The 24,344-nt window shown below is 45.9% G+C and overlaps 1 protein-coding gene across 5 annotated transcripts in view; it reads right to left on the bottom strand.

The window, feature by feature from the left end:
• FTO (FTO alpha-ketoglutarate dependent dioxygenase) overlaps window positions 1-24,344 on the bottom strand; it is a 507,378-nt gene that overhangs the window by 13,197 nt on the left and 469,837 nt on the right. The window contains exon 9 of one of the 5 annotated variants that reach the window (XM_075009182.1): window positions 14,771-14,844. The exons of the other annotated variants lie outside the window; for them this stretch is intronic. Within the exon in view, the coding sequence (XP_074865283.1) occupies window positions 14,796-14,844 (49 nt within the window). The 3' untranslated portion in view covers window positions 14,771-14,795. The remainder of the gene's footprint in view (window positions 1-14,770; window positions 14,845-24,344) is intronic. 5 annotated transcript variants of the gene reach the window in all.

Genomic DNA, 24,344 nt, shown 5'->3' on the forward strand with positions numbered 1-24,344 from the left:
GACAAATTGAGATGACTGACTGAACTATGGATATATTTCCAAGCAAAAATCCATTAAAGAGTAAACTGTGATCAGATTCCACCACATCTTCCAAGCTCCTACTCTCAAATGGGCTAGGGAGAGGAGGTTCCTGTTGTAGCTGACACCGGAGACTGCATGGATCCAGGCAACCCACTGGAGATCAGATAACCAAGGGAGCAGTGCGGAGACACCTGGCTTCCTCCCTATGTCCTGAGATTTGACTGGATGTTACCAAGTCTGTGTGGTTATGCACAAGTCTCCTGCCAGTTGAGTTTGGGAACAAATTAGTCTCTCTGCAAGGAACAAGAATAAACACTGTGAAACTCCCTCTGGGTCCTGTTCCTGACAGGAATACCAGCGTAAGGCATGTGCGCCATGTCTGTTTGTTTAATCAACAAATATGGTCACTGTGCTACTGAGGGTTATCGCCCCCCACCATCCATAACACTTAATAAACAGCACAGCATGTGCAGAAACACGGAGTTTAATCCAATTTAACCCATAGGTCCCATGCTATGTATGTGCAACCCTACCTGTTTCCCAGAGAGTTCTGTTCCCCATTTCTTAGAATAACGTGCATGGATGCACTGTATCCTGAATGCATGAGAATAATGTGTATGCATATTTATGCACACATTCCTCTATCTGGAGATTTACAAATAATCCCATGACCCTGATGGGTTCCGCATTTAGAGGGACGTTCTCAGCACCACAGGCGTGGATGTAGGCTTACTGTTCTCATTACAAATGACCTGCTCTGCAGCAATTCTACATTGAGAATACTGACTTTGACTCCAGACACTATACAAATATTTCAACTTTAGAATAATTTATGTTCCCTCAAAAGGAACCTAATATGCTCCATTTCTATCTCATACAGTGTGAAGTCTGCAGTTTTATTTCACGCACAATCCTTGCTTTCCCATCAAAGAAACAAAATGTTATGCACAGAGTATAAACACAGCTGACTTCTCCTCCCCCCCACAATATTGATTTTATGCAGTTTTAAAATAATTATTTTCATATTGTTTGCTTTGTCACTGGGATATTGTTCCTCCATGTTTGCAGAAATATAGATGGGATTGTCGATTTTGGGTCTTTTGAACGTTTTTTTTGTATTTTCCTGAATCTACACTTTTATTAAAATGAAGATTTATGTCCATCTGGTTGAGAAGATACTATGGACAATACAAATTGATGAGTAGTTATCCTGTTAAGTCAGCCAGCCAGACCGATGCAGTAGCACCCAGGAAGTTTGTGAACATCCATTAACTTACTTGGGTGTTCGCATAGAGCCATATGCTCCTCTGTGTGGTGCAGAGTGGCATTAAATAAAAAGGAGGAAAGAGAAATGGTAAAAAAACCAACAGAAAAGGGAATAGCAGCACCATGTTTCCAAGGAGGCTACAGATACTCTGTTCTGCTAATAGTAGGTTATTGGGAGATTTGGGGGCTGAGCTACACACTATATGGCATATTCTTCTCTGAAGTCAGAACATTTTCTGGCTGAAACCCAAACAAGAGTTGAGGATACTTCACACAGTATTTAATCTTCATATCCAGGCCTTTTAGCTCTGTTGATATGCAGAGAACATTTAAAGTTCATGAAGCAGGGAAAATAACCTGGTTGCATAGTTCCTGGGGAAGTGTCACAACAGAGTGGGCTTTCCATAGGGTGCCCCAAGGATTTACAAGGAGTGAGATGATTTTCCTAAGAATTCTTAGCATTTAAAGTCTGTGCCTTTTGTCTCTTCCAGGAAGATGCACACACTTTGCACAGATATTTGATCATGTGTTTTTTCCATGGTAGAGGAGAATTTGCAGCTCAGTGATTAGAGACTACAACTCCACACATTTGTGGGAAGCATAGAATCATAGAACTCAGGACTGGAAGGGACCTCAAGAGGTCATTGCGTCCACTCCCCTGTCCTCAAGGCAGGATCAAACACCATCTAGATCATCCCCAATAGATGTCTATCTAACCTACCCTTAAATATCTACAGTGATGGAGATTTCACAACCTCCCTAGGCAATTTATTCCAGTGTTTGACCACCCTGACAGTTAGGAATTTTTTCCTAATGTTCAACCTAAATCTCTCTTGCTTCAATTTAAGCCCATTGCTCCTTGTTGTATCCTCAGAGGCCAAGTACAACAATTTTTCTCCCTCCTCCTTGTAACCCTCTTTTAGGTTCTTGCAAACCGCTATCATGTCCCCTCTCAGTCTTCCCTTTTCTAAACTAAACAAGCCCAGTTCTTTCAGTTTTCCCTCATAACTCATGTTCTCTAGGCTTTTAATCATTCTTGTTGCTCTTCTCTGGACCTCCTCCAACTTCTCCACGTTTCATAGAATCATAGAACACTAGGACCAGAAGGGGCCTCGAGAGGCCATCGAGTCCAGTCCCCTGCCCCGACGGCAGGACCGACCACTATCTACACCATCCCTGATAGACATCTATCTAATCTGTTCTTAAATATCTCCAGCGAGGGAGATTCCACAACCTCCCTTGGCAACTTATTCCAGTACTTGACCACCCTGACAGTTAGGAACTTTTTCCTAATGTCCAACCTAAACTTCCCTTGCTGCAGCTTAAGTCCATTGCCTCTTGTTCTCTCCTCAGAGGCCAAGAAGAACAAGTTTTCTCCCTCCTCCTTAAGACACCCTTTAAGATATCTGAAAACCGCTATCATGTCCCCACTCAATCTTCTTTTTTCCAAGCTAAACAAGCCCAATTCTTTCAGCCTTTCTTCATAAGTCATGTTCTCCAGACCTTTTATCATTCTAATTGCTCTTCTCTGGACCTTCTCTAATTTCTCCACATCTTTCTTGAATTGGGGTGCCCAGAATTGGACACAATATTCTAGCTGAGGTCTAACCAGCGCAGAGCAGAGCGGTAGAATGATTTCTCATGTCTTGTTCACAACACACCTGCTAATGCATCCCAGAATCATGTTTGCTTTTTTTGCAACACCATCACACCTGACTCACGTTTAGCTTGTGGTCCACTACGACCCCTAAATCCTTTCAGCAGTACTCCTTCCTACACAATCGCTTCCTATTTTGTATGTATGAAGCTGATTGTTTCTTCCTAAGTGGAGTACTTTGCATTTTTCCTTATTAAATTTCCTCCTCTTTACGTCAGACCATTTCCCCAGTTTGTCCAGATTATTTTGAATTCTGACCCTGTCCTCCAAAGCAGTTGCAGCCCCTCCCAGAGTGGTATCATCTGCAAATTTAATAATCATACTCTCTATGCCAATATCTAAATCGTGGATGAAGATATTGAATAGGACCGGTCTCAAAATAGACCCTTGCATAACCCCACTTGTTATGCTCTTCCAACATGACTGCAAACCATTAATAACTACTCTCTGAGAACAGCAATGAAGGGTCCTGTGGCACCTTATAGACTAACAGAAAAGTTTTGAGCATGAGCTTTTGTGAGCACAGACTCACTTCATCAGATGCTGGTCTTGGAAATCTGCAGAGCCAGGTATAAATAAGCCAGAGCAAGGGTGGGGATAACAAGGTTAGCTCAGTCAGCAAGGGTGAGGCTTACTACCAGCAGTTGATCTGGAGGTGTGAACACCAAGGGAAGGGAAGCTGCTTCTGTATTTAGCCAGCCATTCACAGTCTTTGTTTAAGCCTGAGCTGAGGGCGTCAAATTTGCAGATGAATTGTAGCTCAGAAATTTCTCTTTGGAGTCTGGTCCTGAAATTTCTTTGCTGTAGGATAGCTACTTTTAAGTCTCCTACTGTGTGGCCTGGGAGATTGTAGATTGTGGCCTACAGGTTTTTGTATATTGCCATTTCCGATATCTGATTTGTGTGCATTTATTCTTTTACGTAGAGACTGTCCAGTTTGTCCAATGTATATAGCAGAGGGGTATTGCTGGCACATAATGGCATAAATTATATTGGAAGATGTGCAGCTGAATGAACCCAGGATGGTGTGGCTGATGTGGTTAGGTACTGTAATGGTGTTGCTGGTGTAGATATGTGGGCAGAGCTGGCAACGAGGTTTGTTGCATGGATGGGTCCCTGACTTAGAGTGACTGTGGTGCGGTGTATAGTTGCTGGTTAGGATTTGCTTCAGGTTGGGTGGTTATCTGTGGGCAAGGACTGGTCTGCCTCCCAAGGCCTGTGAAAGTGGGGGATCATTGTCCAGCATGGGTTGTAAATCCCTGATGATGCGCTGTAGAGGTTTTAGCTGAGGACTGTAGGTGATGGCTAGTGGAATTCTGTTGGTTTCTCTCTTGGGCTTGTCCTGTAGTAAGAGGCTTCGTGGCACACGTCTGGCTCTGTTGACCTGTTTTTTCACTTCCTCACGTGGGTATTGCAGTTTCAAGAATGCTTGGTAGAGATCCTGTAGGTGTTTGTCTCTGTCGGAGGGGTTGGAGCAAATGCGGTTATATCTTAGTGCTTGGCTGTAGACAGTGGATCGTGTGGTGTGTCTGGGATGGAAGCTGGAGGCATGAAGGTAGGTGTAGCGGTCAGTGGGTTTACGGTACAGGGTTGTATTGATGTGGCCATCGTGTATTAGCACCGTGGTGTCCAGGAAGTGGATCTCCTCTGTGGACTGTTCCAGGCTGAGGTTGATGTTGGGGTGAAAGTTGTTGAAGTCCCAGTGGAATTCCTCCAGAGTCTACTTCCCATGCGGCCAGATGATGAAGATGTCATCAATGTAGCGTAAGTAGAGATGGGGTGTTAGTGGACAAGAGCTAAGGAAGCGCTGTTCCAGGTCAGCCATGAAAATATTGGCATATTGAGGGGCCATGAGGGTACCCATAGCTGTGCCGCTGATTTGAGGGTATATTATCGTCGCCAAATCTGAAATAGTTGTGTGTGAGGATAAAGTTACAGAGCTCAGCCATCAGATGTGCTGTAGCATCACCAGGGATACTGTTCCGGACAGCATTTATTCCATCTTTGTGTGGGATGTTGGTATAGAGAGCCTCTACATCCATGGTGGCTAGGATAGTGTTTTCTGGTAGGTCATCAATGTATTGCAGTTTTCTCAGGAAGTCAGTGGTGTCTCGGAGATAGCTGGGAGTGCTGGTGGCATAGGGTCTGAGGAGAGAGTTCACATAACCAGACAGTCCTTCAGTGAGAGTGCCAATGCCTGAGATGATGGGGCGTCCAGGATTTGCAGGTTTGTGGATTTGGGTAGTAGGTAGAATAGCCCCGGGCGGGGCTCTAGAGGTGTGTTGGTATAAATCTGTTCTTGTGCTTGTGTAGAGAGTATCCTGAGCAGATGGTGTAGTTTCGTAGTGTATTCCTCAGTGGGATCTGAGGAAAGTAGCCTGTAAAATTTGGTATTGGAGAATTGTCTGGAAGCCTCCTTCTGGTAGTCAGACCTGTTCATGATGACAGTAGCTCCTCCTTTACCTTCCTCTTTGATTATAATGTCAGGGTTGTTTATGAGGCTGTGGATGGCATTGCGTTCCACACGACTGAGGTTGTGAGGCAAACGATGCTGTCTCTCCACAATTTCTGCCTGTGCGCGTCGGCGGAAGCATTCTACATATAGGTCCAGACTGTTATTTCTACCCTCAGGAGGAGTCCATGTGGAGTTATTCTTCTTGTGCTGCTGGGAATGTGTCTGTGTAACGGTGTGCTGGTCAGTGTTGTGTTGAAAGTATTCTCTGAGTCTGAGACGGCGAAAGTAGGCTTCCAGATCACCACAGAACTGTATTATGTTTGTGCGGGTGGTGGGGCAAAAAGAGAGTCCCCGAGAAAGAGCAGACTCTTCTGCTGAGCTGAGTGTGTAGCTGGACAGATTGACGATATTGCTGGCTGAGTTAGTGGTTCCACTGCTGTGGCTCTGTGTGGCAGGCAGGAGTTTAGACAGCTTTGCAGTCCTTTTTCCTCTGTAGAGTAGTAAAGTGTCTAATGTAAATTTTCTGTCTTATTTTAGTAAAGTTCAGCGGTGTGGAAGTTTGTGTTGAAGGTTGGTTTTTTAAGAAAGACTCCAGATTTGAGAGCTCTTTTTTGATGTTCTCCTGTTTGTTGTACAGGATGCTGATTAGGTGGTTCCTCACTTTCTTCGAGAGTGTATGGCACAATCTCTCACTGTAGTCTGAGCAGTATGTAGATTGCAAAGGATTTTTCACCTTTAGTCCATTCGGTATGATGTCCATTCGTTTGCATTTGGAGAGAAAAATGATGTCTGTCTGAGTTTGTGCAAGCTTCCTTGTGAGGTTGATAGATTTCCATTCCACACGGCTAAATGCAGTGCCTTGCATGGTGTCAAGTATCAGAGGGGTAGCCGTGTTAGTCTGGATCTGTAACAGCAATGAAGGGTTCTGTGGCACCTTATAGACTAACAGAAAAGTTTTGAGCATGAGCTTTCGGGAGCACAGACTCACCTTATCAGATGCTGGTCTTGGAAATCTGCAGGGCCGGGTATAAATAAACGCACACAAATCAGATATCAGAAATGGCAATAACAAAAACCCGTAGGACAGCACTTCAATCTCCCAGGCCACACAGTAGCAGACTTAAAAGTAGCTATCCTACAGCAAAGAAATTTCAGGACCAGACTCCAAAGAGAAATTTCTGAGCTACAATTCATCTGCAAATTCGACGCCCTCAGCTCAGGCTTAAACAAAGACTGTGAATGGCTGGCTAAATACAAAAGCAGCTTCCCCTCCCTTGGTGTTCACACCTCCAGATCAACTGCTGGTAGTAAGCTTCACCCTGGCTGACTGAGCTAACCTTGTTATCCCCACCCCTGCTCTGGCTTATTTATATCTGGCCCTGCAGATTTCCAAGATCAGCATCTGATGAAGTGAGTCTGTGCTCATGAAAGCTCATGCTCAAAACTTTTCTGTTAGTCTATAAGGTGCCACAGGACCCTTCGTTGCTGTTACAGATCCAGACTAACATGGCTACCCCTCCGATACTATCTCTGAGAACAGTTATCCAGCCAGTTATGCACCCACCTTATAGTAGCCCCATCTAAGTTATATTTGGTGAGTTTATTGATAAGAAGATCATGTGAGACCATATCAAATGCCTTACTAAAGTCTAGGTATACCACATCCACTGCTTCTCCCTTATCCACAAGACTTGTTATACTGTCAAAGAAAGCTATCAGATTGGTTTGGCATGACTTGTTCTTCTCAAATCCACGCTGGCTATTACCTATTACCTTATTTTCTTCCACACATTTTCAGATGAATTCCTTAATTACTTGCTCCATTATCTTTCCCGGCACAGAAGTTAAATTGACTGGTCTGTAGTTTCCTGGGTTGTTCTTTTTTTCCTTTTTATAAATGAGCACTACATTTGCCAGTCTCCAATCCTTTAGAATCTCTCCCAACTTCCAGGACTTTTCAAAGACAATAGCTAAAGGTTCTGATACCTCCTCTATTAGCTCTCTGAGTAATCTAAGATGCATTTTATCAGACCCTGGTGACTTGCAGACATCTAATTTTTCTAAGTAATTTTTAACTTGTTCTTTTTTTATTTTATCCTCTAAACATACCCCTTATCCACTAGCATTCACCATGTTAGGCATTTCTTCATCAGACTTCTTGGCGAAGACTGAAAAAAGAAGTCAGCAAGCTTGTCTGCCATTTCCAGGTTTCCTGATATTGTTCCTCGCTCCTCACTGAACAGTGGACCTACCCTGTCCTAGGTCTTCCTCTTGCTTCTAATATACTTACAGAATGTCTTCTTGTTACTCTCTATGTCTCTAGTTAGTTTGAGGTCATTTTGTGCCCTTGCCTTTCTAATCTTGCCCATGCAGATATGTATTGTTTGCTTATACTCATCCTTCTTTAATTTCTCCCAATTTCCACTGTTTTATATGACTCCTTTTTGATTTTGAGATCATGCAAGATCTCCTGGGAGGTCTTTTACCATATTTTTCATCTTTCCTACATAGCGATATAGATTGCTTTTGGGCCCTTAATAATGTCCCTTTGAAAAACTTCCAACTCTCTTCAGCTGTTTTTCCTCTTAAGTCTTGCTTCCCATGGGACCTATCTACCGGCTCTCTGAGCTTACCAAAATCTGCCTTCCTGAAAGTCAGTGTCTCTATTTTGCTTCTCTCCCTTTCACCATTTCATAGTGTCATGATGTCGATGATTTCATGGTCACTTTCTCCCAAGCTGCCTTCCACTTTCAAATTCTCAACTAGTTCCTCCCGAAAGGAAAAGAAAAAACATTGTTGAAGGGTGACTCATGATTTGGTGTACGTAAGAGTGAAATCAAGAGAAGATTCAAAAAAAATTTTTTTTGGACTGCAAATGTCTCTTTTCAAGGGAACTCAGAGAAACCCGCTGTTTCACATATATCAACTAGACTGGGCAAAACAGTAGTCAAATGTGTTCTGACTCTTCAGCCTCCAAGTTTTAAGATTTTTTCATGCTCAGCCTCCCCACTGCTGCCTTTCAGGCTCCTGACACAAGACCTGTCCTGCCTTACTACCTCTCTTAGAAGCACCTTGAGATGTCTCCTTTCTCTATCATCAATTCTGGCCTCCAATCCCCCTCTTCAAACAAACATCTCCCCCACACATCACTAATGCCTATTACTATGCTACTTCCACCAACTTTAGTCCATCTGAGTGAAACTGGCTTGCTTATTGATTGTAACACGACTATGTTACTCAAAGAATGAGATAAATGCACCAAAGCAATGGTGACAGGCAGACTAAAGCCCTGTCAGTCTTTTCCCTTAGGTCATAGCAAAGTCAGAGGGAAGGAGGAGGGGGCAGATTCTGGGGAAAGTGAGGAACAGAGAGACAAAAGCTACGTTTACACATGAATGCTACATCGAAATACCTTATTTCGATGTAGCGACATCGAAATAAGCTATTTCGATGAATAATGTCTACACTTCCTCCAGGGCCGGTGCCGTTGACGTTGGGCAGCACCACATCGAAGTAGGCGCTGCAGGGGAGCGTCTACACGCCAAAGCGGCAGACATCGAAATAAGGGTGCCAGGAACAGCTGCAGACAGGGTCACAGGGCGGACTAGCACTTCCGGGGCAACAGCTAGCCGCTCCCTTAAAGGGCCCCTCCCAGACACATTCAGCCTGCACAGCACGTGGTTTGCAGAGCCATAGGCACGCACACCTCAGCGAAGCAGTTATGGACCCCCAGCAGCAGCAGCAGCAGCAGCAGCCGCCAGAGGTCCACCCAGCCGCCCCGGCAGGAGCAGTGCTCGCCCTGCTCAATGCCATGCAGGAGGCAGCTGATCACCTTTTAGTCACAGAAGAGGAGCTGCCCCCAGGAGAGGAGGAAGCAACCCCAGACCCTGCTGTCCTCCGCCCCCCACGCCGCCGGCTGTGGAGCTACCCCATGAGCACCGACTGGTGGGAGCGGCTGGTGCTCGGAGAGTGGGACGACGACCGCTGGCTCCAGAACTTTCGTATGAGCCGGCAGGCATTCCTGGAGCTCTGCCAGTGGCTCACCCCCACACTGAGGCACCAGGACACTGCCATGCAGTGTGCCCTCAGTGTGGAGAAACGGGTCGGCATCGCTGTCTGGAATCTGGCCACTCCAGACAGCTACCAATCCGTGGGGCAGCAGTTTGGCGTCGGCAAGGCCACCATCGGGGTTGTCCTCATGGAGGTAAGAGGACCCACGGGGAGGGGGAGGCAGCCCTGGCAAGGGAGGGGAGCCCTGGCAGGGGAGGGGAGGGGAGGGGAACCCTGGGGTTGGAGGGTCAGACACAGCCTGCACACCCCTCACTGGTGCTCTCCCATGTCCTTCCCCTGCAGGTCGTCCGCGCCATCAATGCCCTGCTCCTCCACAGGCTCATGTGGCTTGGGGACCCGGATGCCGCCATCGCGGGGTTTGCCACCCTGGGCTTCCCAAATTGCTTCAGGGCTCTGGATGGGACCCATATCCCCATCCGAGCTCCGGAGCACAGTGGAGGACGCTTCCTGAACAGGAAAGGCTACCATTAGGTGGTCCTCCAGGCCTTGGTGGACAGCCAGGGCCGCTTCCTGGACATTTATGTTGGCTGGCCTGGCAGCACCCAAGATGCCCGGGTATTCAGGAATTCGGGCCTGTGCTGCTGGCTGGAGGCGGGAACCTACATCCCCCAGTGGGAGATCCCTGTGGGAGAAACCACCATGCCCCTCTGAGTTGTTGCAGACGCGGCGTACCCCCTCCGGCCCTGGCTCATGCACCCTTACACAGGCCATCTCACAGCCAGCCAGGAGCGCTTCAACACGCGCCTGAACCACGCGCGCCAGGTGGTTGAGCGCACATTTGGCCGCCTCAGAGGGCGCTGGAGGTGTCTCCTCACCCGCCTTGATGCAGGCCCCACCAACATCCCCCAGATTGTGGGCGCGTGCAGCGCACTCCACAACCTGGTGGAGAGCAAGGGGGAGGCATTCTTTCAGGGATGGGCTGTGGAGGCTGGCAGGGCTGACGTGCAGCCACCCGCTGCCCCCAGTCGCCAGGTGGACCCCAAGGGGACCGGGGTCCGGGAGGCCCTGCGGGCCCATTTCGACAGGCCGCAGGGTGAACGTTGGCAGGCCTCCCACTGCACCCCCCCATCCTCCACAACACTCCCTGCCCTTATGCCCACACCACAGAGCACCCAAGAGCCACCCCTCCAACTTTTCTTGAAAATAAAAATAGACCTGTTGTTTGTGAAACCACAAAACGGTGAATTCTCTTATTTTTACTACAAATATATATTATATGATAAACAAACAGTGGAACACAAGGAAGGGGAGAACTATTTACATGGGGGGGCAGGTATCATAAAATAACAGGGGTCTAATACAAACTATATACAACATAATGGGATATGTACAAAGGGGGGGACACACGTTCTGGGCCCTGCACCCCCTAATGTCCAGTGCTGGGGGTTGGCGGGCGCGACCCTTGCCTCGGCCTCAGCCCTGGCCGAGGCTGGCTGGGGGCCGGGCGAACCGGCAGATACGGCCGGCGGGTGTCAGCAGGCCCCAGGTCCCCCTTGGCGGAAGGCCCCTCGGTGGCGGCCGGCGGTGGGATGGTGGGTGGAGCAGCAGGTGGAGCGGCGGGTGGAGCAGGCAGGGCGGGCAGAGCGGCGGCCGGCGCGGCATGGGGGGACAGGTAGTTCGCGATGCGCTCAAAAGTGTGCATAAAGGCCCCCCATGCCTCCTGACGCCAGGCCAGTGCCCGTTCCTGCAGTTGGAGGCGCCGCTCGTCCACCCGCAGGCACTGCTCCAAGACCTCCAGCTGCCGCCGGAGGGTCGCCAGCAGCTGGGGGTCCATCGCCGTCCAAGGGTGGTGCTGGGTCCACCGTCGTCCCCGCCTTGGGGCTGGTTGGTGCTCCGCCGAGGGGCTAGCCTGCAGTGAAGGCCCTGGAGGGCTGTCCAGGACCACTGACACCTCACCAGCGCTCTCCGGGCCCTCCGATGGTGCAGCTGCGGAACACGGGGGGGAGGAAGAGTGGACACAGCCGTTAGTGTGGCCCCCAAGCCGTGGCCCTTGTCCCCCGACCCCTCTGCTGCTGGTTCCCCATCCCCGTCCCTGTGAGATGCTGCTGCTGCTGATGGGTGTCCCACCCCCTCCCCCCAGGGGACTCTAGGTTCCCCTCCCCCCATCCCCAGGGATGGGGCATGGCACTGTCCTGCTGGGGAGGCAGGGGCTGATGCACTCTTCTGAGGGACATGCCACTGCTGTCCTTGGGGCCATGGTCATCTGGGCATGTGGAGAGCCCTGGTCATGTCTGTTGTCCCTGCCCCTCGACCCTGAGGGTGTGCACCGGGGGGGGTACATACCTGACGGTCTGCTCCCACGGTCGGGGGACACCCTGTGGGCAGACGTCCTGCTGGAGCTCCGGGAAGCCACAATGATATGGAGCCCCCCGTCACTGGATGAGGATTTCCCCTCCTCCTCCACCAGCATCCCAGGGGTGGGCTCCTGGGGAGGCCCCTGGGGTGCGGGGCTTGCCTCCGGGGCGGACTCCGCCTCCGAGGCCTGCTGGGGCTCGTCGGCTGAGGTGTCAAGAGTGGCCGGTGGGGAGGATGTGTGCTGGGGGCCCAGGATTTCCCTGAGCTCCCTGTAAAACGGGCAAGTGGCGGGGGCAGCCCCAGATCGGCTGGCCGCATCCCAGGCCTAGGCGTAACCCTGCCGCAGCTGCTTGACCTTACTCCTGACATGGTCAGGAGTGTGGGCAGGGTGACCACGGGTGACCAGGCCTTCGGCCAGCCGAGCGAACGCATCTGCGTTCCGCCTCTTGCTCCCCATTACCTGGAGCACCTCCTCCTCGCTCCAGAGCCCCAGCAGATCCTGGATCTCGGCCTCCGTCCAGGAGGGGCCCCGCTGCCTCTTCCCCAGCTGGCTGCCAGCCTGGGAGCCCTGGCTCCCCTTGAGGGGGGTGCCCTGGGGGTGCTTGGGGGGCTGGCGGGCAGCCATTGCAGTGGGGGGTGTGTCTCTGGGCTGCAGGGATGCGTGCAGGCTGGCCGCGTGTTACTGCTGCCGCCTGCACGCTCTCTCAGCTTCCTGCATAGGAAGGCAGGGGTCGGGGAGCTTTAAGGGGCCACTGCACGCGGCGACCATAGAGCTCAGGGGCTGAAGAGAGCATCTCTCAACCCCTCAGCTGATGGCCTCCATGGCGGACCCCGCTATTTTGATGTTGCGGGACGCAGATCGGCTACACGTGCCCTACTTCGACGTTCAACGTCGAAGTAGGGCGCTATTCCCATCTCCTCATGAGGATAGCGACTTCAACGTCTCGCCGTCTTCCGTCGATGTTAACTTCGAAATTGCGCTCGCCACGTGTAGACGTGGAGGGTGCTATTTTGAAGTTGGCGCGGCTACTTAGAAGTAGTTGGCACGTGTAGACGCAGCTAAAAAGTCACAAAGGAGAGGGAGTTTTTTTGGTTTGTTTGGGTTTTATGTTAGTCAAATACACTCAAAGGCTATGTCTGCCCAGCGCTCCTGCTGGCAGAGCTATGCAAAATGAACTTCTCAGGATTGCAAATGGCATGGCATTTGCATACTTCTGAAGCTCATTACCATAGCCCCACAAGAGTTCAGTGTCGGCTTAAGGGGGTGCTGGCACTGCAGAGGCCATGTGGATGTGCCTCTGCCAGCTAGCTCCCCCTCTGTCACCAGTCCCTTATGCCTCAAACATCTGAGGCATAAGTGACTGGTGACAGATGAGGGTTTAGCTGGCAAAGGCACATCCACATGGCCTTTGCAGTGCCGGCACCCCCTTCTGTCAATGCCTAACTCTTGCGGGGCTATGCAAAATGAGCTTCGGCAGGGGCTCTGGACAGAGCGCCGTGTAGACCAAGCCAGAGAGTATCCAAGCAGGTATTTTAAGGATCATTAAACATGTCTGTTTGTCTAGCCATCCATATTTTGTGACTAAATAACTTAGAAATGTACTGTAAGGAACACTCCTGTGCTCCTGCTAAAAGGTCTTCTCCTAACATCTATGAATGAATGTTCATACTGATGCAAATAAAAATGGCATAACACCAATGAAATGCTGAAAAACAGATAAACAGGGATTCTAAATCCTGTAAATATAACTTTCTCATTACAATGAATGTCACTGAGTAACTCTGATAAGAAGTGGTCATGCAGGAGATGAAAAACAATTGCTCATCTTGCCATTACCATAAGCGACAGTGACAACTTTAACTTGCTGAGCAGTTCTGACTGTATTGAGAGAAATGCCAGACTGTTCAGCCTGAAGCCAAAAGAGGGGGTTATATGCATCTTTTCCTATATATCTGCAATACTGTCTAAGACATCCAAGGAATACGTATATGACGCATATGTATTTTCCTGCTTTTTGCTGATGAATTTAATGTCAATATAGCAGAAACAGCAATGATGGTTTGTCTGAGGGAGGTTCCAATGAACCAGCATTATGATTTGCATGTATATCATGAATATAAATTTGGTTTATACTTTATAAATGGTGCAGCCACAACTCAGAATTTCAGCTATTTCCTGCGCTCACCAATTTTAGCTATAGGGTTTTCCTTTCCATCAGTAACTGTGACAGGTATCAAATTGTCCACCCTCGGTTCTCTGTAATTATCTTTTTGCATTCCAGTAGCAAATCTTCCAATGCAACATACAAAGATATCTGATACTCCAGTTTAATAAAACACTGTCCCAATCCACAGACAGAATCACAAAATCACATTCTGGTACAGACCAGAAGTAACTCCAAGGAAAAAGTAATCTGAGATCAAAATCAGATCCGAACAGATTACAGTTAAAACATTCTTAAATATTTTATTTTAATCCTACTAAAACTCTAGTGTGGAATGAATAATAAGAGATTGTCAGAGGAGAACAACTTTTCCTTTCTGGACTCAGATTCTGGATTATTTACACAATTACTATAAAACTGATAAGCTAAGTTACACACATGTATCTGATACTGTACTCCTTTCACAGACTGAAGCATACAAGGAGTATAGATTCCAGCACTGTAATGGATAAATCAAAGTCATTAATTTTGTTCACTAACCACGACTGAACCACCATGGACAGCAGAACTCACCTGCGACATGCCTCCAACAGATAGAATGTGTAGTGCCTAGTGAAGAAAATGTTCCATATTTATTTTATATAGAGCAAAGGACCACAATGTCAGCACTGCTCTCACGGAATGTGACTTCAGATTTTCTGGTGGTGCCAAACAATTTGCTTTATACAATATGATATACGGTACTGGCTTTGAGCCTTCTCACTACTGATGCCTTTGACGTTTTGTTCTCTTTTACTTGAAGATGGAAAAAGAACAAATAATTCTGAGATCTTTTCTTACTCTTGAGTCCTTCTGATGTCTATCTTCAGAGCTCTTCGAACATCCAATTTATGTCAGTCTTTCTCTTTCTTATGCTGTGGATTCGAAAAGAATGAAGGTAATATAATATCCTGAGATCTATGGAAGATTGAAATTGCCTTTGGAGTAAACTTCAGTGTTTTTTCTTAAAACTACCTTGCCTGAATGGAAAATACTAAATTGCTTTTCAATAGATAATGTACCTAGTCTTCAAATTCCTTCTGGATGAAGTTATTGCCATGGGAGAATATTTTAATGATAACAAAGTAGGTGGTGATACTGCCTTAAGTAGTTCAAATAGCATTTTGTGAGTATCCATATGCACAATTAAATTTCACCAGAAAATACTTGTGAATTTTCTGTAGATTAATCATTCACTGTGGCTCGCTTAAGAAATAAATTTGCTATTATTGAAAACACTGGCATTTGCTAAGCATGCAGACCTGTAATGCCATGGTAGAATTAGTTGGTCATATAGATGTCCTCTTGGAGGCTACAGTTACACTACAGCACTCTGTCAACAGAAGTCACTGTAGGAAGAGACTTCCCAGCAAAACTTCTGTTGACAGAGTGCGGCCATACACTAAAAGCAGATCAAAATAGCACTCAGCTCTGTCGACAGAGTGGCTGGGCTCCCTGTCTGCTCTCGCAACTAAGCAGGCACCTAGAAGCACAGCAGACAGGGCTGCCCATTGTTCTGGATGCTCTGTCTGTCAAAAGAAAGCCCCCCAGAGCATCCACACAGCATTTTTGTTGACAGAATCTGTTGACAGCAGTGTTATTCCTCATGGCTGAAAAGCAGAATACTGCCAGCACAAGTGCTGAGTTTTGTTTACAAACTGTCAACAAAACACATTTTGTGTGTGCATGCTCCACGAGTTTTGTTGGCAAAACTAGGGTTTTGTCGGCAAAACTCACGAGCGTAACCGTAGCCGGACATTCATGCAAGAATTCTAAAATCCTACTTCCATTAGCAAATCCTTCCATTCCATTAGCAAAGACTCAGCAGCCCATCAGAATTCAGCAAAGCACTTAGCCATGTGCTTAAGTTCCATTAACTTCAACAATATTTCAGAATGTGACTAAAGTTAAGCACCTGCTCATGTGCTTTGCTGGGTAGGACGGACTTAAGTGCTTAAACAATTTTCTGAACTGGTGCCTTAGAGCTAATCTAATCATTTCCGAGTTTGAACCATAATCATACATACATACCTGGTTAGCTGAGACCTTTTTTATGACAATGCTATGTTTTTATTCTGTCTACATGTAAGTTCTTATACTGTATTCTTCATCATAGTGCCTGAACACCTATCAGTAGGGCATTAAGTGATTTGACTGATGTTTGTCACGTGTTGCTTAAAGTAATGATGGGTAGATTTTTCAGGAATCTATCAATGACACTCTCAGTATTCTTGCATAGTCACTTCTCTTACTCAGGAGCCATTTTGTCAGATGTAAACTGTATGGAGCTTTGTGTAATATTAGATGCTTTAAAAAAGCCTTTCCTGTTAGACAGATGATGCCAGATGAGTAACTAACTAAAAGGTTTAACTAGCAAGACCTGGTCTATCAATAAATGAGTCCATCTTTCCAGAGTTTCTGTGGATTAATGGGGCAAACGGGAACAGATACAATAAAAGATTTTTGCCATCTCTTAGACAATGTCTCCTCTGTTGTGACTCCCTTGCTTCTGTGCGTGCAAGAGACCTGTTGTTAGAGGTCCAGTTGTTAAACAGGATAGTCTTGGCCTTCCAAATATTTTATTTTATTTATTTGAATGCTATTTGTCAAACTCCAGTTTTCCTGGTTTCTTGTTTGCCAGCTGAGCCACATTAGTAACCTCTTTGCATGAATTGCTGATGAATATTTTCCTCTTCGCATTCCACAAGAGTCATTATTTCCTTGCGCAGACCAACAGGTCTAATTCTTTCCATTTTTCTTCCTAGTGGACATTGCTATAACATTGTCCTGCATTCCAAATATGAGTTCATCTCAGTCTTTGTCTAAATTAAATTACTGCTAATCCAGTTGTTCTTAATTCCAGGAAATTCATACAAAAATTTGCTTTCTGATAGTGTCTACATACAATAGGTACATAATCCAATTTCTTGTGATACAGTTTCTTATTTTATTTCTTGCAGCAAACAATTTTATATTTTCAGGAGCTCAAAGGTTTAGTTGAAAGGTAACTGCATAGTTGTAATATACCTAGACTCCTATAAGACTGTTCTGTAAGTCTTCATACAGCACAACATTCAGACTAAAACAAGCACCATACAATATCAAAAAAGCACTACACAATAACAGGAGTGCACACAGTAAAGTGATTGAGAACTCACATACTGACAGATTTCACAAAGTAGTTGTTCATAGGCACCCACCACCAAATGGGATTCCATTGGGTTCAGGATTAGACCTGATACTATTCAACTTTTTCATTAATGACAGAGCAGTAACTATAATATTGTTGTTAATGAACATTACAGATTACACAAAGGTTTGCAGAGTAGTAAACACGTTTGGGACAGAGCAGTCATATAGGCCACATCTACACAAGCAGGTTTTCCCCACAAAACAGGGCTTTTGCTGGAAAAAACCGTGGAGCGTCCACATGGCAAATGTACTATGTTGACAAAACCCGGCACATCCACTGTAAGCGTTGTATGTCTCCCCGTTCTGGTATAACACCTCCCTCAACAGTGTTCTGTCAACAAAACAGCCATGTAGATGGTTCAGCCCTTTTGTTGACAGACAGGGCTTCCGGTTCAATGGGCAGCCCTGTTTGCAGAGATTCCTATGCAAAGTGGAGCAGCCAGCTCCCTACCCCCACCTTCTTTCTCCCACACTTTTTCTCACCTCCTCTCAGAGAGTGGGGGGCTGTGGCTCTAGTCTTTGAGGGAAGGCATAGGCAGAAAGAATGGAGCGACGGGGCGGGGAGTGTCGCCTTCCAAAGTGGGGGTTCCACCTGCCACAGCTGTCTGAGCAATTTAAAAGGGTCTGGGGCTTCCAGGCCATTTTAAATTGCCTTGGGTCCTGAGCACTTACCCCTTTGTCCCCATCTGCCAGTGGGCTAGGCTGAGCCTGTTCCCACACACCAAACCTCTGGGCCCTAGCCTGAAGCTCCCTCCTGCTGCACCCTCATGCCAGGCTCTAATTCAGAGCATGCACTCCCAGCTGGAGCATCCTCACCCCATCTCACACCCCAGGATTTTGGCCCAGACTGGCACAAAACTGATTTTTGTTCTCACCCCAGATCCAAGGGGACCCCACGCAATCCAATAGCCCTGGCCTCCAGAAGAATTAATTTTACCCTACCAGCCCACCTCCCTGATTCACGTTCCTTGTCCCCTTCTTCCTGTTTCTGCTCCCTCCTGAGTCCTGTCACCCATCCTTCATAGGAGTCCTCCAAACCCATAATCCCCACCTAACCACTGGCTTGGGCCCAGCTGTCCTTTACTCCAGAGACTTGCCTGTTTACCTTGCCTGTGAGCTACCAAACTAAGTGCAACCTCTAGCAGCTGTCCCCTTTTCCACCAGCTGGTTGCGCCCCCCACCCCCACACTGCCTGCCATAGGTCCCTGCTCTCCCTATCCCAATTCTATTACCTACCAGCTGTGGCGCGGGGGGGGAGGCAGCGGAGAGAAAGACTATATGAGACATTACTCACACTATCTGAGAAAGACAGAGGAAGCTGAGTACACAGCAAGCAAGCAGCCTAGCTCTGCCCCTTCTCTACGTCCCACCCTATCCCGGGGCTGCTGGTAACAGCATGCTGTTTAAACAATCTGCTTAGTGCTCTCATACGACACGCATATGACTACTTTGAAGAGCAGTGATACATACACCTCATTGATGCTCATGAGAGGAAGAAAGCAACAGCAGCAGCTGCACCAACAGAGCCAGGACATTTCCCTTGCCCCCACTGTGAACACCCATGCTGTTCAAAGCTTGGACTCCTCAGCCACATGTGAGTCTACAACCGATGAGCCTATGCAAGCTCAAGATGTCATCATTGGACACGACGGACTACCTACTAAGAACCTACATACCTCTTGCAGACAGATCTTTTCACAGGCAGCCCCTGCTGCTTAAGGAGCTGTCTCTTTAAAATTCAGATTTCTGCTTTGCAACATACAGGACAATTACCCTATTTTTAACAAAAAGGAGGGATGCTCTCCAGGGAGCTAAAAAAAGGGACAATCGTGGCCAAAACAGGCCGGATGGTCACCCTAAACAGAGAAGGTGATTAATTCTTTCAAAAAACTATCAAAGGAGTTGCTGGATTCTCTATTTTGATGTCTACATAGTGGATGCCTTTCTGGTACATATGCTTCAATCAAACACAAGTTATCATGCTCAGTTTAAGGATATTTGTTCAAGTAAAACTGTCTAAAATGTCTAAATGCAACTATGGATTTATGAACAGAACATACAGACTGTATTCTTCTTTCTCTTAAAAATGTTACACACTGGAATAATTCAGCTAACTTTACAGGTAACTGAAAGGAGAACCAGGCCAGAAGAGTTTACCCAATAATCAAGCAATAACAAACTTAAAAAAAAATCAAATATACACCCACCAGATGCTTTTCAGGGGAATGGTAAGTATGGAATGTATACTGTTCCTCTTACCACAGTCTGTAACCACTAGAACTAAGAAGGTCATACTGAATCAAAGGCCACCATCTGGTTGTTCAAAATATCATTATGGAGGAGTCAAGAAAATGGAACTGTATTACAAGTCACCTTTTCAGCTCCCACAAACAAACTATTAATGGAGAGAGTCAGTTCCTTGCAGTGCATTAAAAGACCAAGGTCACTTGGGAAAACCCTGGGTCTCAGTGGGTGCCCAACTTGATTAGCTCCAATCATTTCTACTCTTGCAAAGGGACTGATGGAAAGCCAGGTTATTCAGCAGACTGCTAAATTGGTATTCACACATTTTAGACAAACAGTTCTGTAGGCTAAAGCGTCTGGGAATTACCTGAAATATTTAGTCTATTATTACTTCACTGCAATGCTCATAAGGTTATCCATGGGATGACCAAACTCATTATAATCTGCCTGTTTATGATGTAAAGTATGGGCCAGCAGGAGCTCAATACTGCTGAAGGATTTGGGGAATGTGTCCTTCAGAGATCATTTGCAAGAAAATGCAAAGGTGTGCATACGTAATACCTTGTAAACAAAGCCTGATGGGAGTAGGCAAAGCAATAAGGTTTTGTCTATTGTAAACAACATGTTGTAAAGTCACAGTTTATGCTATCACCCAGTGTAAGAATTGTGGAGTCTCACCAATTTTTGAAGTTTTGTGGGGGTACAGGGCAGTCATCATTACTATGTAAGAGATGGATTGTAAAGGGCTCCCTCCTTTAAAGCATTGTGAGGGGAGAAATGAGGGAGGGATAGTGGTTGAACCAGTTGGTTGGAAGTCTTTTGGCTATACAGCTGTAAGACTGGTTTGACTAGTTTTCCTCTACCCCTACCCCACACTGTTCAAAGGTAGACCAAAGGCTAGGTCTATAGTTTTTCAGTGAGAATCCACCTTGGTGGATACTGAGATGCTGGGGGCAGGCCTACAGCCGGATGCCACTATGAGCTGAAATCACTGGTAGTGGAAGCTATGAAGAGCTAGAATCTCAGGGTTTTGTCTACAGCAAAACCCACAAGACAGCAGCAGACAGATGGCAGCAGAAGCAGTGGGCAGTCAGCAGGCACAACTGACAGCCAGCTGGCAGGAGAGGCAGTGGGCGCACAGCAGGTGCAATCGCTGGCTGGCCGGTAGGAGGAGCAGTGGGCGGACGGCAGCCGCAACCGGTGGACAGCCGGTAAGAGAAACTGTGAGCAGCTGGCAGACGTGACCGGCCCAGTAAGAGAAGCAGCAGACAACTGGCAGCTGGCCAGTGAGGCAGCTGGCAGGGGCAAGTGGAACGCCGGACCAGCGGAAAAGTGGCATTGCCTCAGTTTCAATGAGGGAATGCATCAGGGTAATGCGTCCGGGCCGGCACGGACTGGATAGAGTTATAAGTGGGGCATTTGAAGAGGGGTATGGAGATAGTCTGAGTGTGTGGATTGGCTGTTTACAGTATTGGACTGGTGAGCCTGAGAAACAAAGGACACTGCTCAATCCATTTGAGCTCGGACAGTTACTTGAAGATTTGTTATGAACTCTGGGTGTGGTATTTTCCCAAGCTAATGCCATATGACTTCTCTGCCTCTTTCATTAGAAGTTTCTTTTCTACACTCAGACTTTGTGCTTGCAAGTGGAGAAGCACTGCTTCTCCAAGGTGCCCAGGGTGTGTGTGAATTTCCCAGGCTCCTGGGTGGGAGCTCGAGCTGGTTCTATTTGAGATGGATGAAAAGGAACTCCTAGATGTTGAACCTGGCCCTGCTTGCTGCTGACTCCTTTTGGAAGAAGGGTTACAATAACAAATAAATATTTCTATAAACCAAAAGTTATATAAAGACCTATAACAATTAATGTGGAATAAAACTTAGGAACTGTATCTTTCTGATTTCATTGTGCCATTAATTTATATAACCAAAGGACAAGAGTATGACATCAGTAGGTAAAATATATTTTGGAAATAACCTATAGCCATAATATTAGACATATTTAACTTATTTTTTTTGAATACAGACAAACTAAAAAAAAGGCTTTCAATATGTACCAAGGTCATGGTCCTTTACTGTTCTCCAGATTGAATCAATTAATCATGAAATATGTACACTTCCAACAAAAGGACTGTAGGAAGTGGACGTGGCAATCGAATGACAGGAAGTCCAAGAACATAATAGATATGATTTTAATATGAAGTAGATGAGTAACATCAGTACAGCAGTGCTGAACTTTCCAAGGAGACTCGGACCAGAGTCTAGTGATCACAAACTTCAAAGACAAAACTCGAGAAAGTATAAGACACAGTTTAAGAGGAGAACAGACGCAGTGAGGCTATGGGAGGAAGAAATAGGGCATGCATACAGAGCAGCACTTGAAGATAAGATTAAGAATGCAGCCAGAGAGAAAGACCTGGATAAGAGAGTTGAACGGATAGCCATGGTGATAGAAGAGGCAATGGAGCAGACTGTTCTGGAAGAAGAGAAGATCAATAAGAAGTGGATTATGCAGGAGACACTGAAGTTGGTCCAAGAGAAGAGAGCATTGAAGACCAGAAGGGATGATTCCAAGAGGATGGAACAGCAACATAGGATGAAATGCAATGACATAAGGAAAGAAGCCAGAAGGATAAGACAAAATGGTTAGATGAGCAGGGTGAGGATATAGAGCATTACTGCAGCAAATGTAAGGCCAGGGAGGTGTACAAGATGATCAGGAATATTAATAGGAAGTGGCACACAAAGCAAACGGCGATCAAAGATGAGAATGAAGAGAAGCTCATGAACAAGGAGAAGATTGTGCAGCGATGGACCCAAGTGTCTCAGAGAGACTGATCAAAGAACTGAAAGAGATATCTCCACTGAGCATCGACAGCAAGACCAATATTTCAAAGGAGGAAGTAGAAAGAGCAGTGAAATGACCAAAGAACAACAAGAGCCCTGGACATGATAAGATCACGGGAGAGATGATCAAATATGGAGGAGAAAATATAATTCAGGAAATACACTGAAGATCAGTGTAGATGGGAGTAACAAGACAATGTAGAGAAGTTCACATATGTGGGGAGCAACATAACATATGATCTCTAGACTATAAGGAGGAAATAATGACTAGAATAGCGAAAGCAGAGTGAGTTTGAAGACAATGGAAAAGCAAAGCAATTAGCTTAGGAATGAAGCTGAGCATCTTGAAAACGTATGTATTCAGCAGCATGTTGTACAGATATGAGATGGGTGATAATGGAAGATTTGAAGAGAAGAATGTTCGAAAGGAGTTGTGATAGAAAGATTCTGAGAATAGGATGGATGCAGAAGGTCACCAATGAGGAATTATATAGGAAGATACAGCCAAAACAGAGCCTACTGCAGAAGGTTACAGCTATTTGGCACATTTGCAGAATGAACGATGAATGAAAAATCAAGACGGTATTCAGCATAACAGATGGTTCAAATAGGAGAGGCAGACCCCTAGAGAATGGGTAGATGACATAGCAGATTGGTGCAGGGCTAGTCTAAAGAAACTAAGCCACTCTGCACTGGACAGGGAAAGATGGAAGGAAATAGAGGCATCAGACACCAAAAGGCTCTGAGCACATGGTTCTTGATGATGATGACCCTAAGTGCCCGTGGTTTGACCTTTTAAAGTGCACATGTAACCCATTTCTACACACAGAGATATTTTACTTTTTAAAATCAAATGCAGGGAAAGAGCTGTCGTGTTCACCTATAACTTTCTGATTTTTAAATTATCAACTCCATAAAAGTTAGACAACCATTTACTGCTCTAGACACACATATTTTGTACTAATCTGCCATTTGAGAGGATTTCATCATCATCATCATCATCATAGTATACAAAAGTATTATGTATGGAAGGAAAATTCTCCCCACAAAGTAGCCACACCTTTTTAGCATAGAAATATTTGCTATCATGTTCTATTTAATACATGTAAACTATTCTGAATATTTGCTGAATAATGAATTTGTTTTTTTGTAACTGTCATAGTCCCTCTGTAAAGATTCTGTCAGTCCTTATAGAACACATGACAATAACCATTTTCTTTTAATAATTATATCCTATGTCGATGTTAGCAAAATATTACAGCCTTTTCAACATTAAAAAAACTGGTGCTTTCTACTGAGCTACTTGAAAATTTCAAACTGACATATTGTGTAGTGGTTTGAGTGTTGTGGCAAGATCAGGAGCTTTGGTTTCTGCTCTTGGCTCTGCCACTGAACTGCTTTGTGACTGTGAACATAGCCACTTAATCTTCTCAGTGTCCCCTTTCCCCCATCTCAAAAGCAGGAACCATAATCCTACAGCAGAGAGATGGGTAGAGGGAAAATTAATTAGGCTTAATTTTTCAAAAGTGTCCGCTATTTTGGTTGCCTTCACCTTTTGTACATGCAATGAGCTTATGGGCTACAGGAACTCAACACTTTTGAAGATAGCTCATTTGGGCACCTAAACCTCAAAACACCTATATCTAGTGGAGACCTTTGAAGTTTGTAAAGCACTTAAGCTACAGTAGTATAAAGTACAACAACTTATTATACAGCCATTTTTTGATAATTCTAAAAAATACTTAATAAAATACCGAGGGAAAGATTAAACAAAGTCATTTTCAATTTTAGCAACATTATAACAATACTTATCAATCTCATCAGAGTACAAAAACCTCCAGTCATCTTGAGGACAAATACAGCAAATAATAGAAGAAAAGCATTAGTATATTTAGAGTTAAAATTTAGCCTACAAATATTGGGTTTGTTTCTCTTCTCTGAGACTAGTGTAAATCAGGAGAAAATTTATTAAATTAAGAGAAGAATTAGATCCCTTCTATTTAGGGCAACCATATATCCCTGTCCCAAACAGTTCCTCCAAGCCCCAGGGAGCCGGAAAGGAGGTGGCAGCTGCTGGCACTTCCTGGGAGCCCCA

The sequence above is a fragment of the Carettochelys insculpta genome, chromosome 14 (genome assembly GCF_033958435.1).
Source record: "Carettochelys insculpta isolate YL-2023 chromosome 14, ASM3395843v1, whole genome shotgun sequence".
NCBI lineage: Eukaryota > Metazoa > Chordata > Testudines > Carettochelyidae > Carettochelys > Carettochelys insculpta.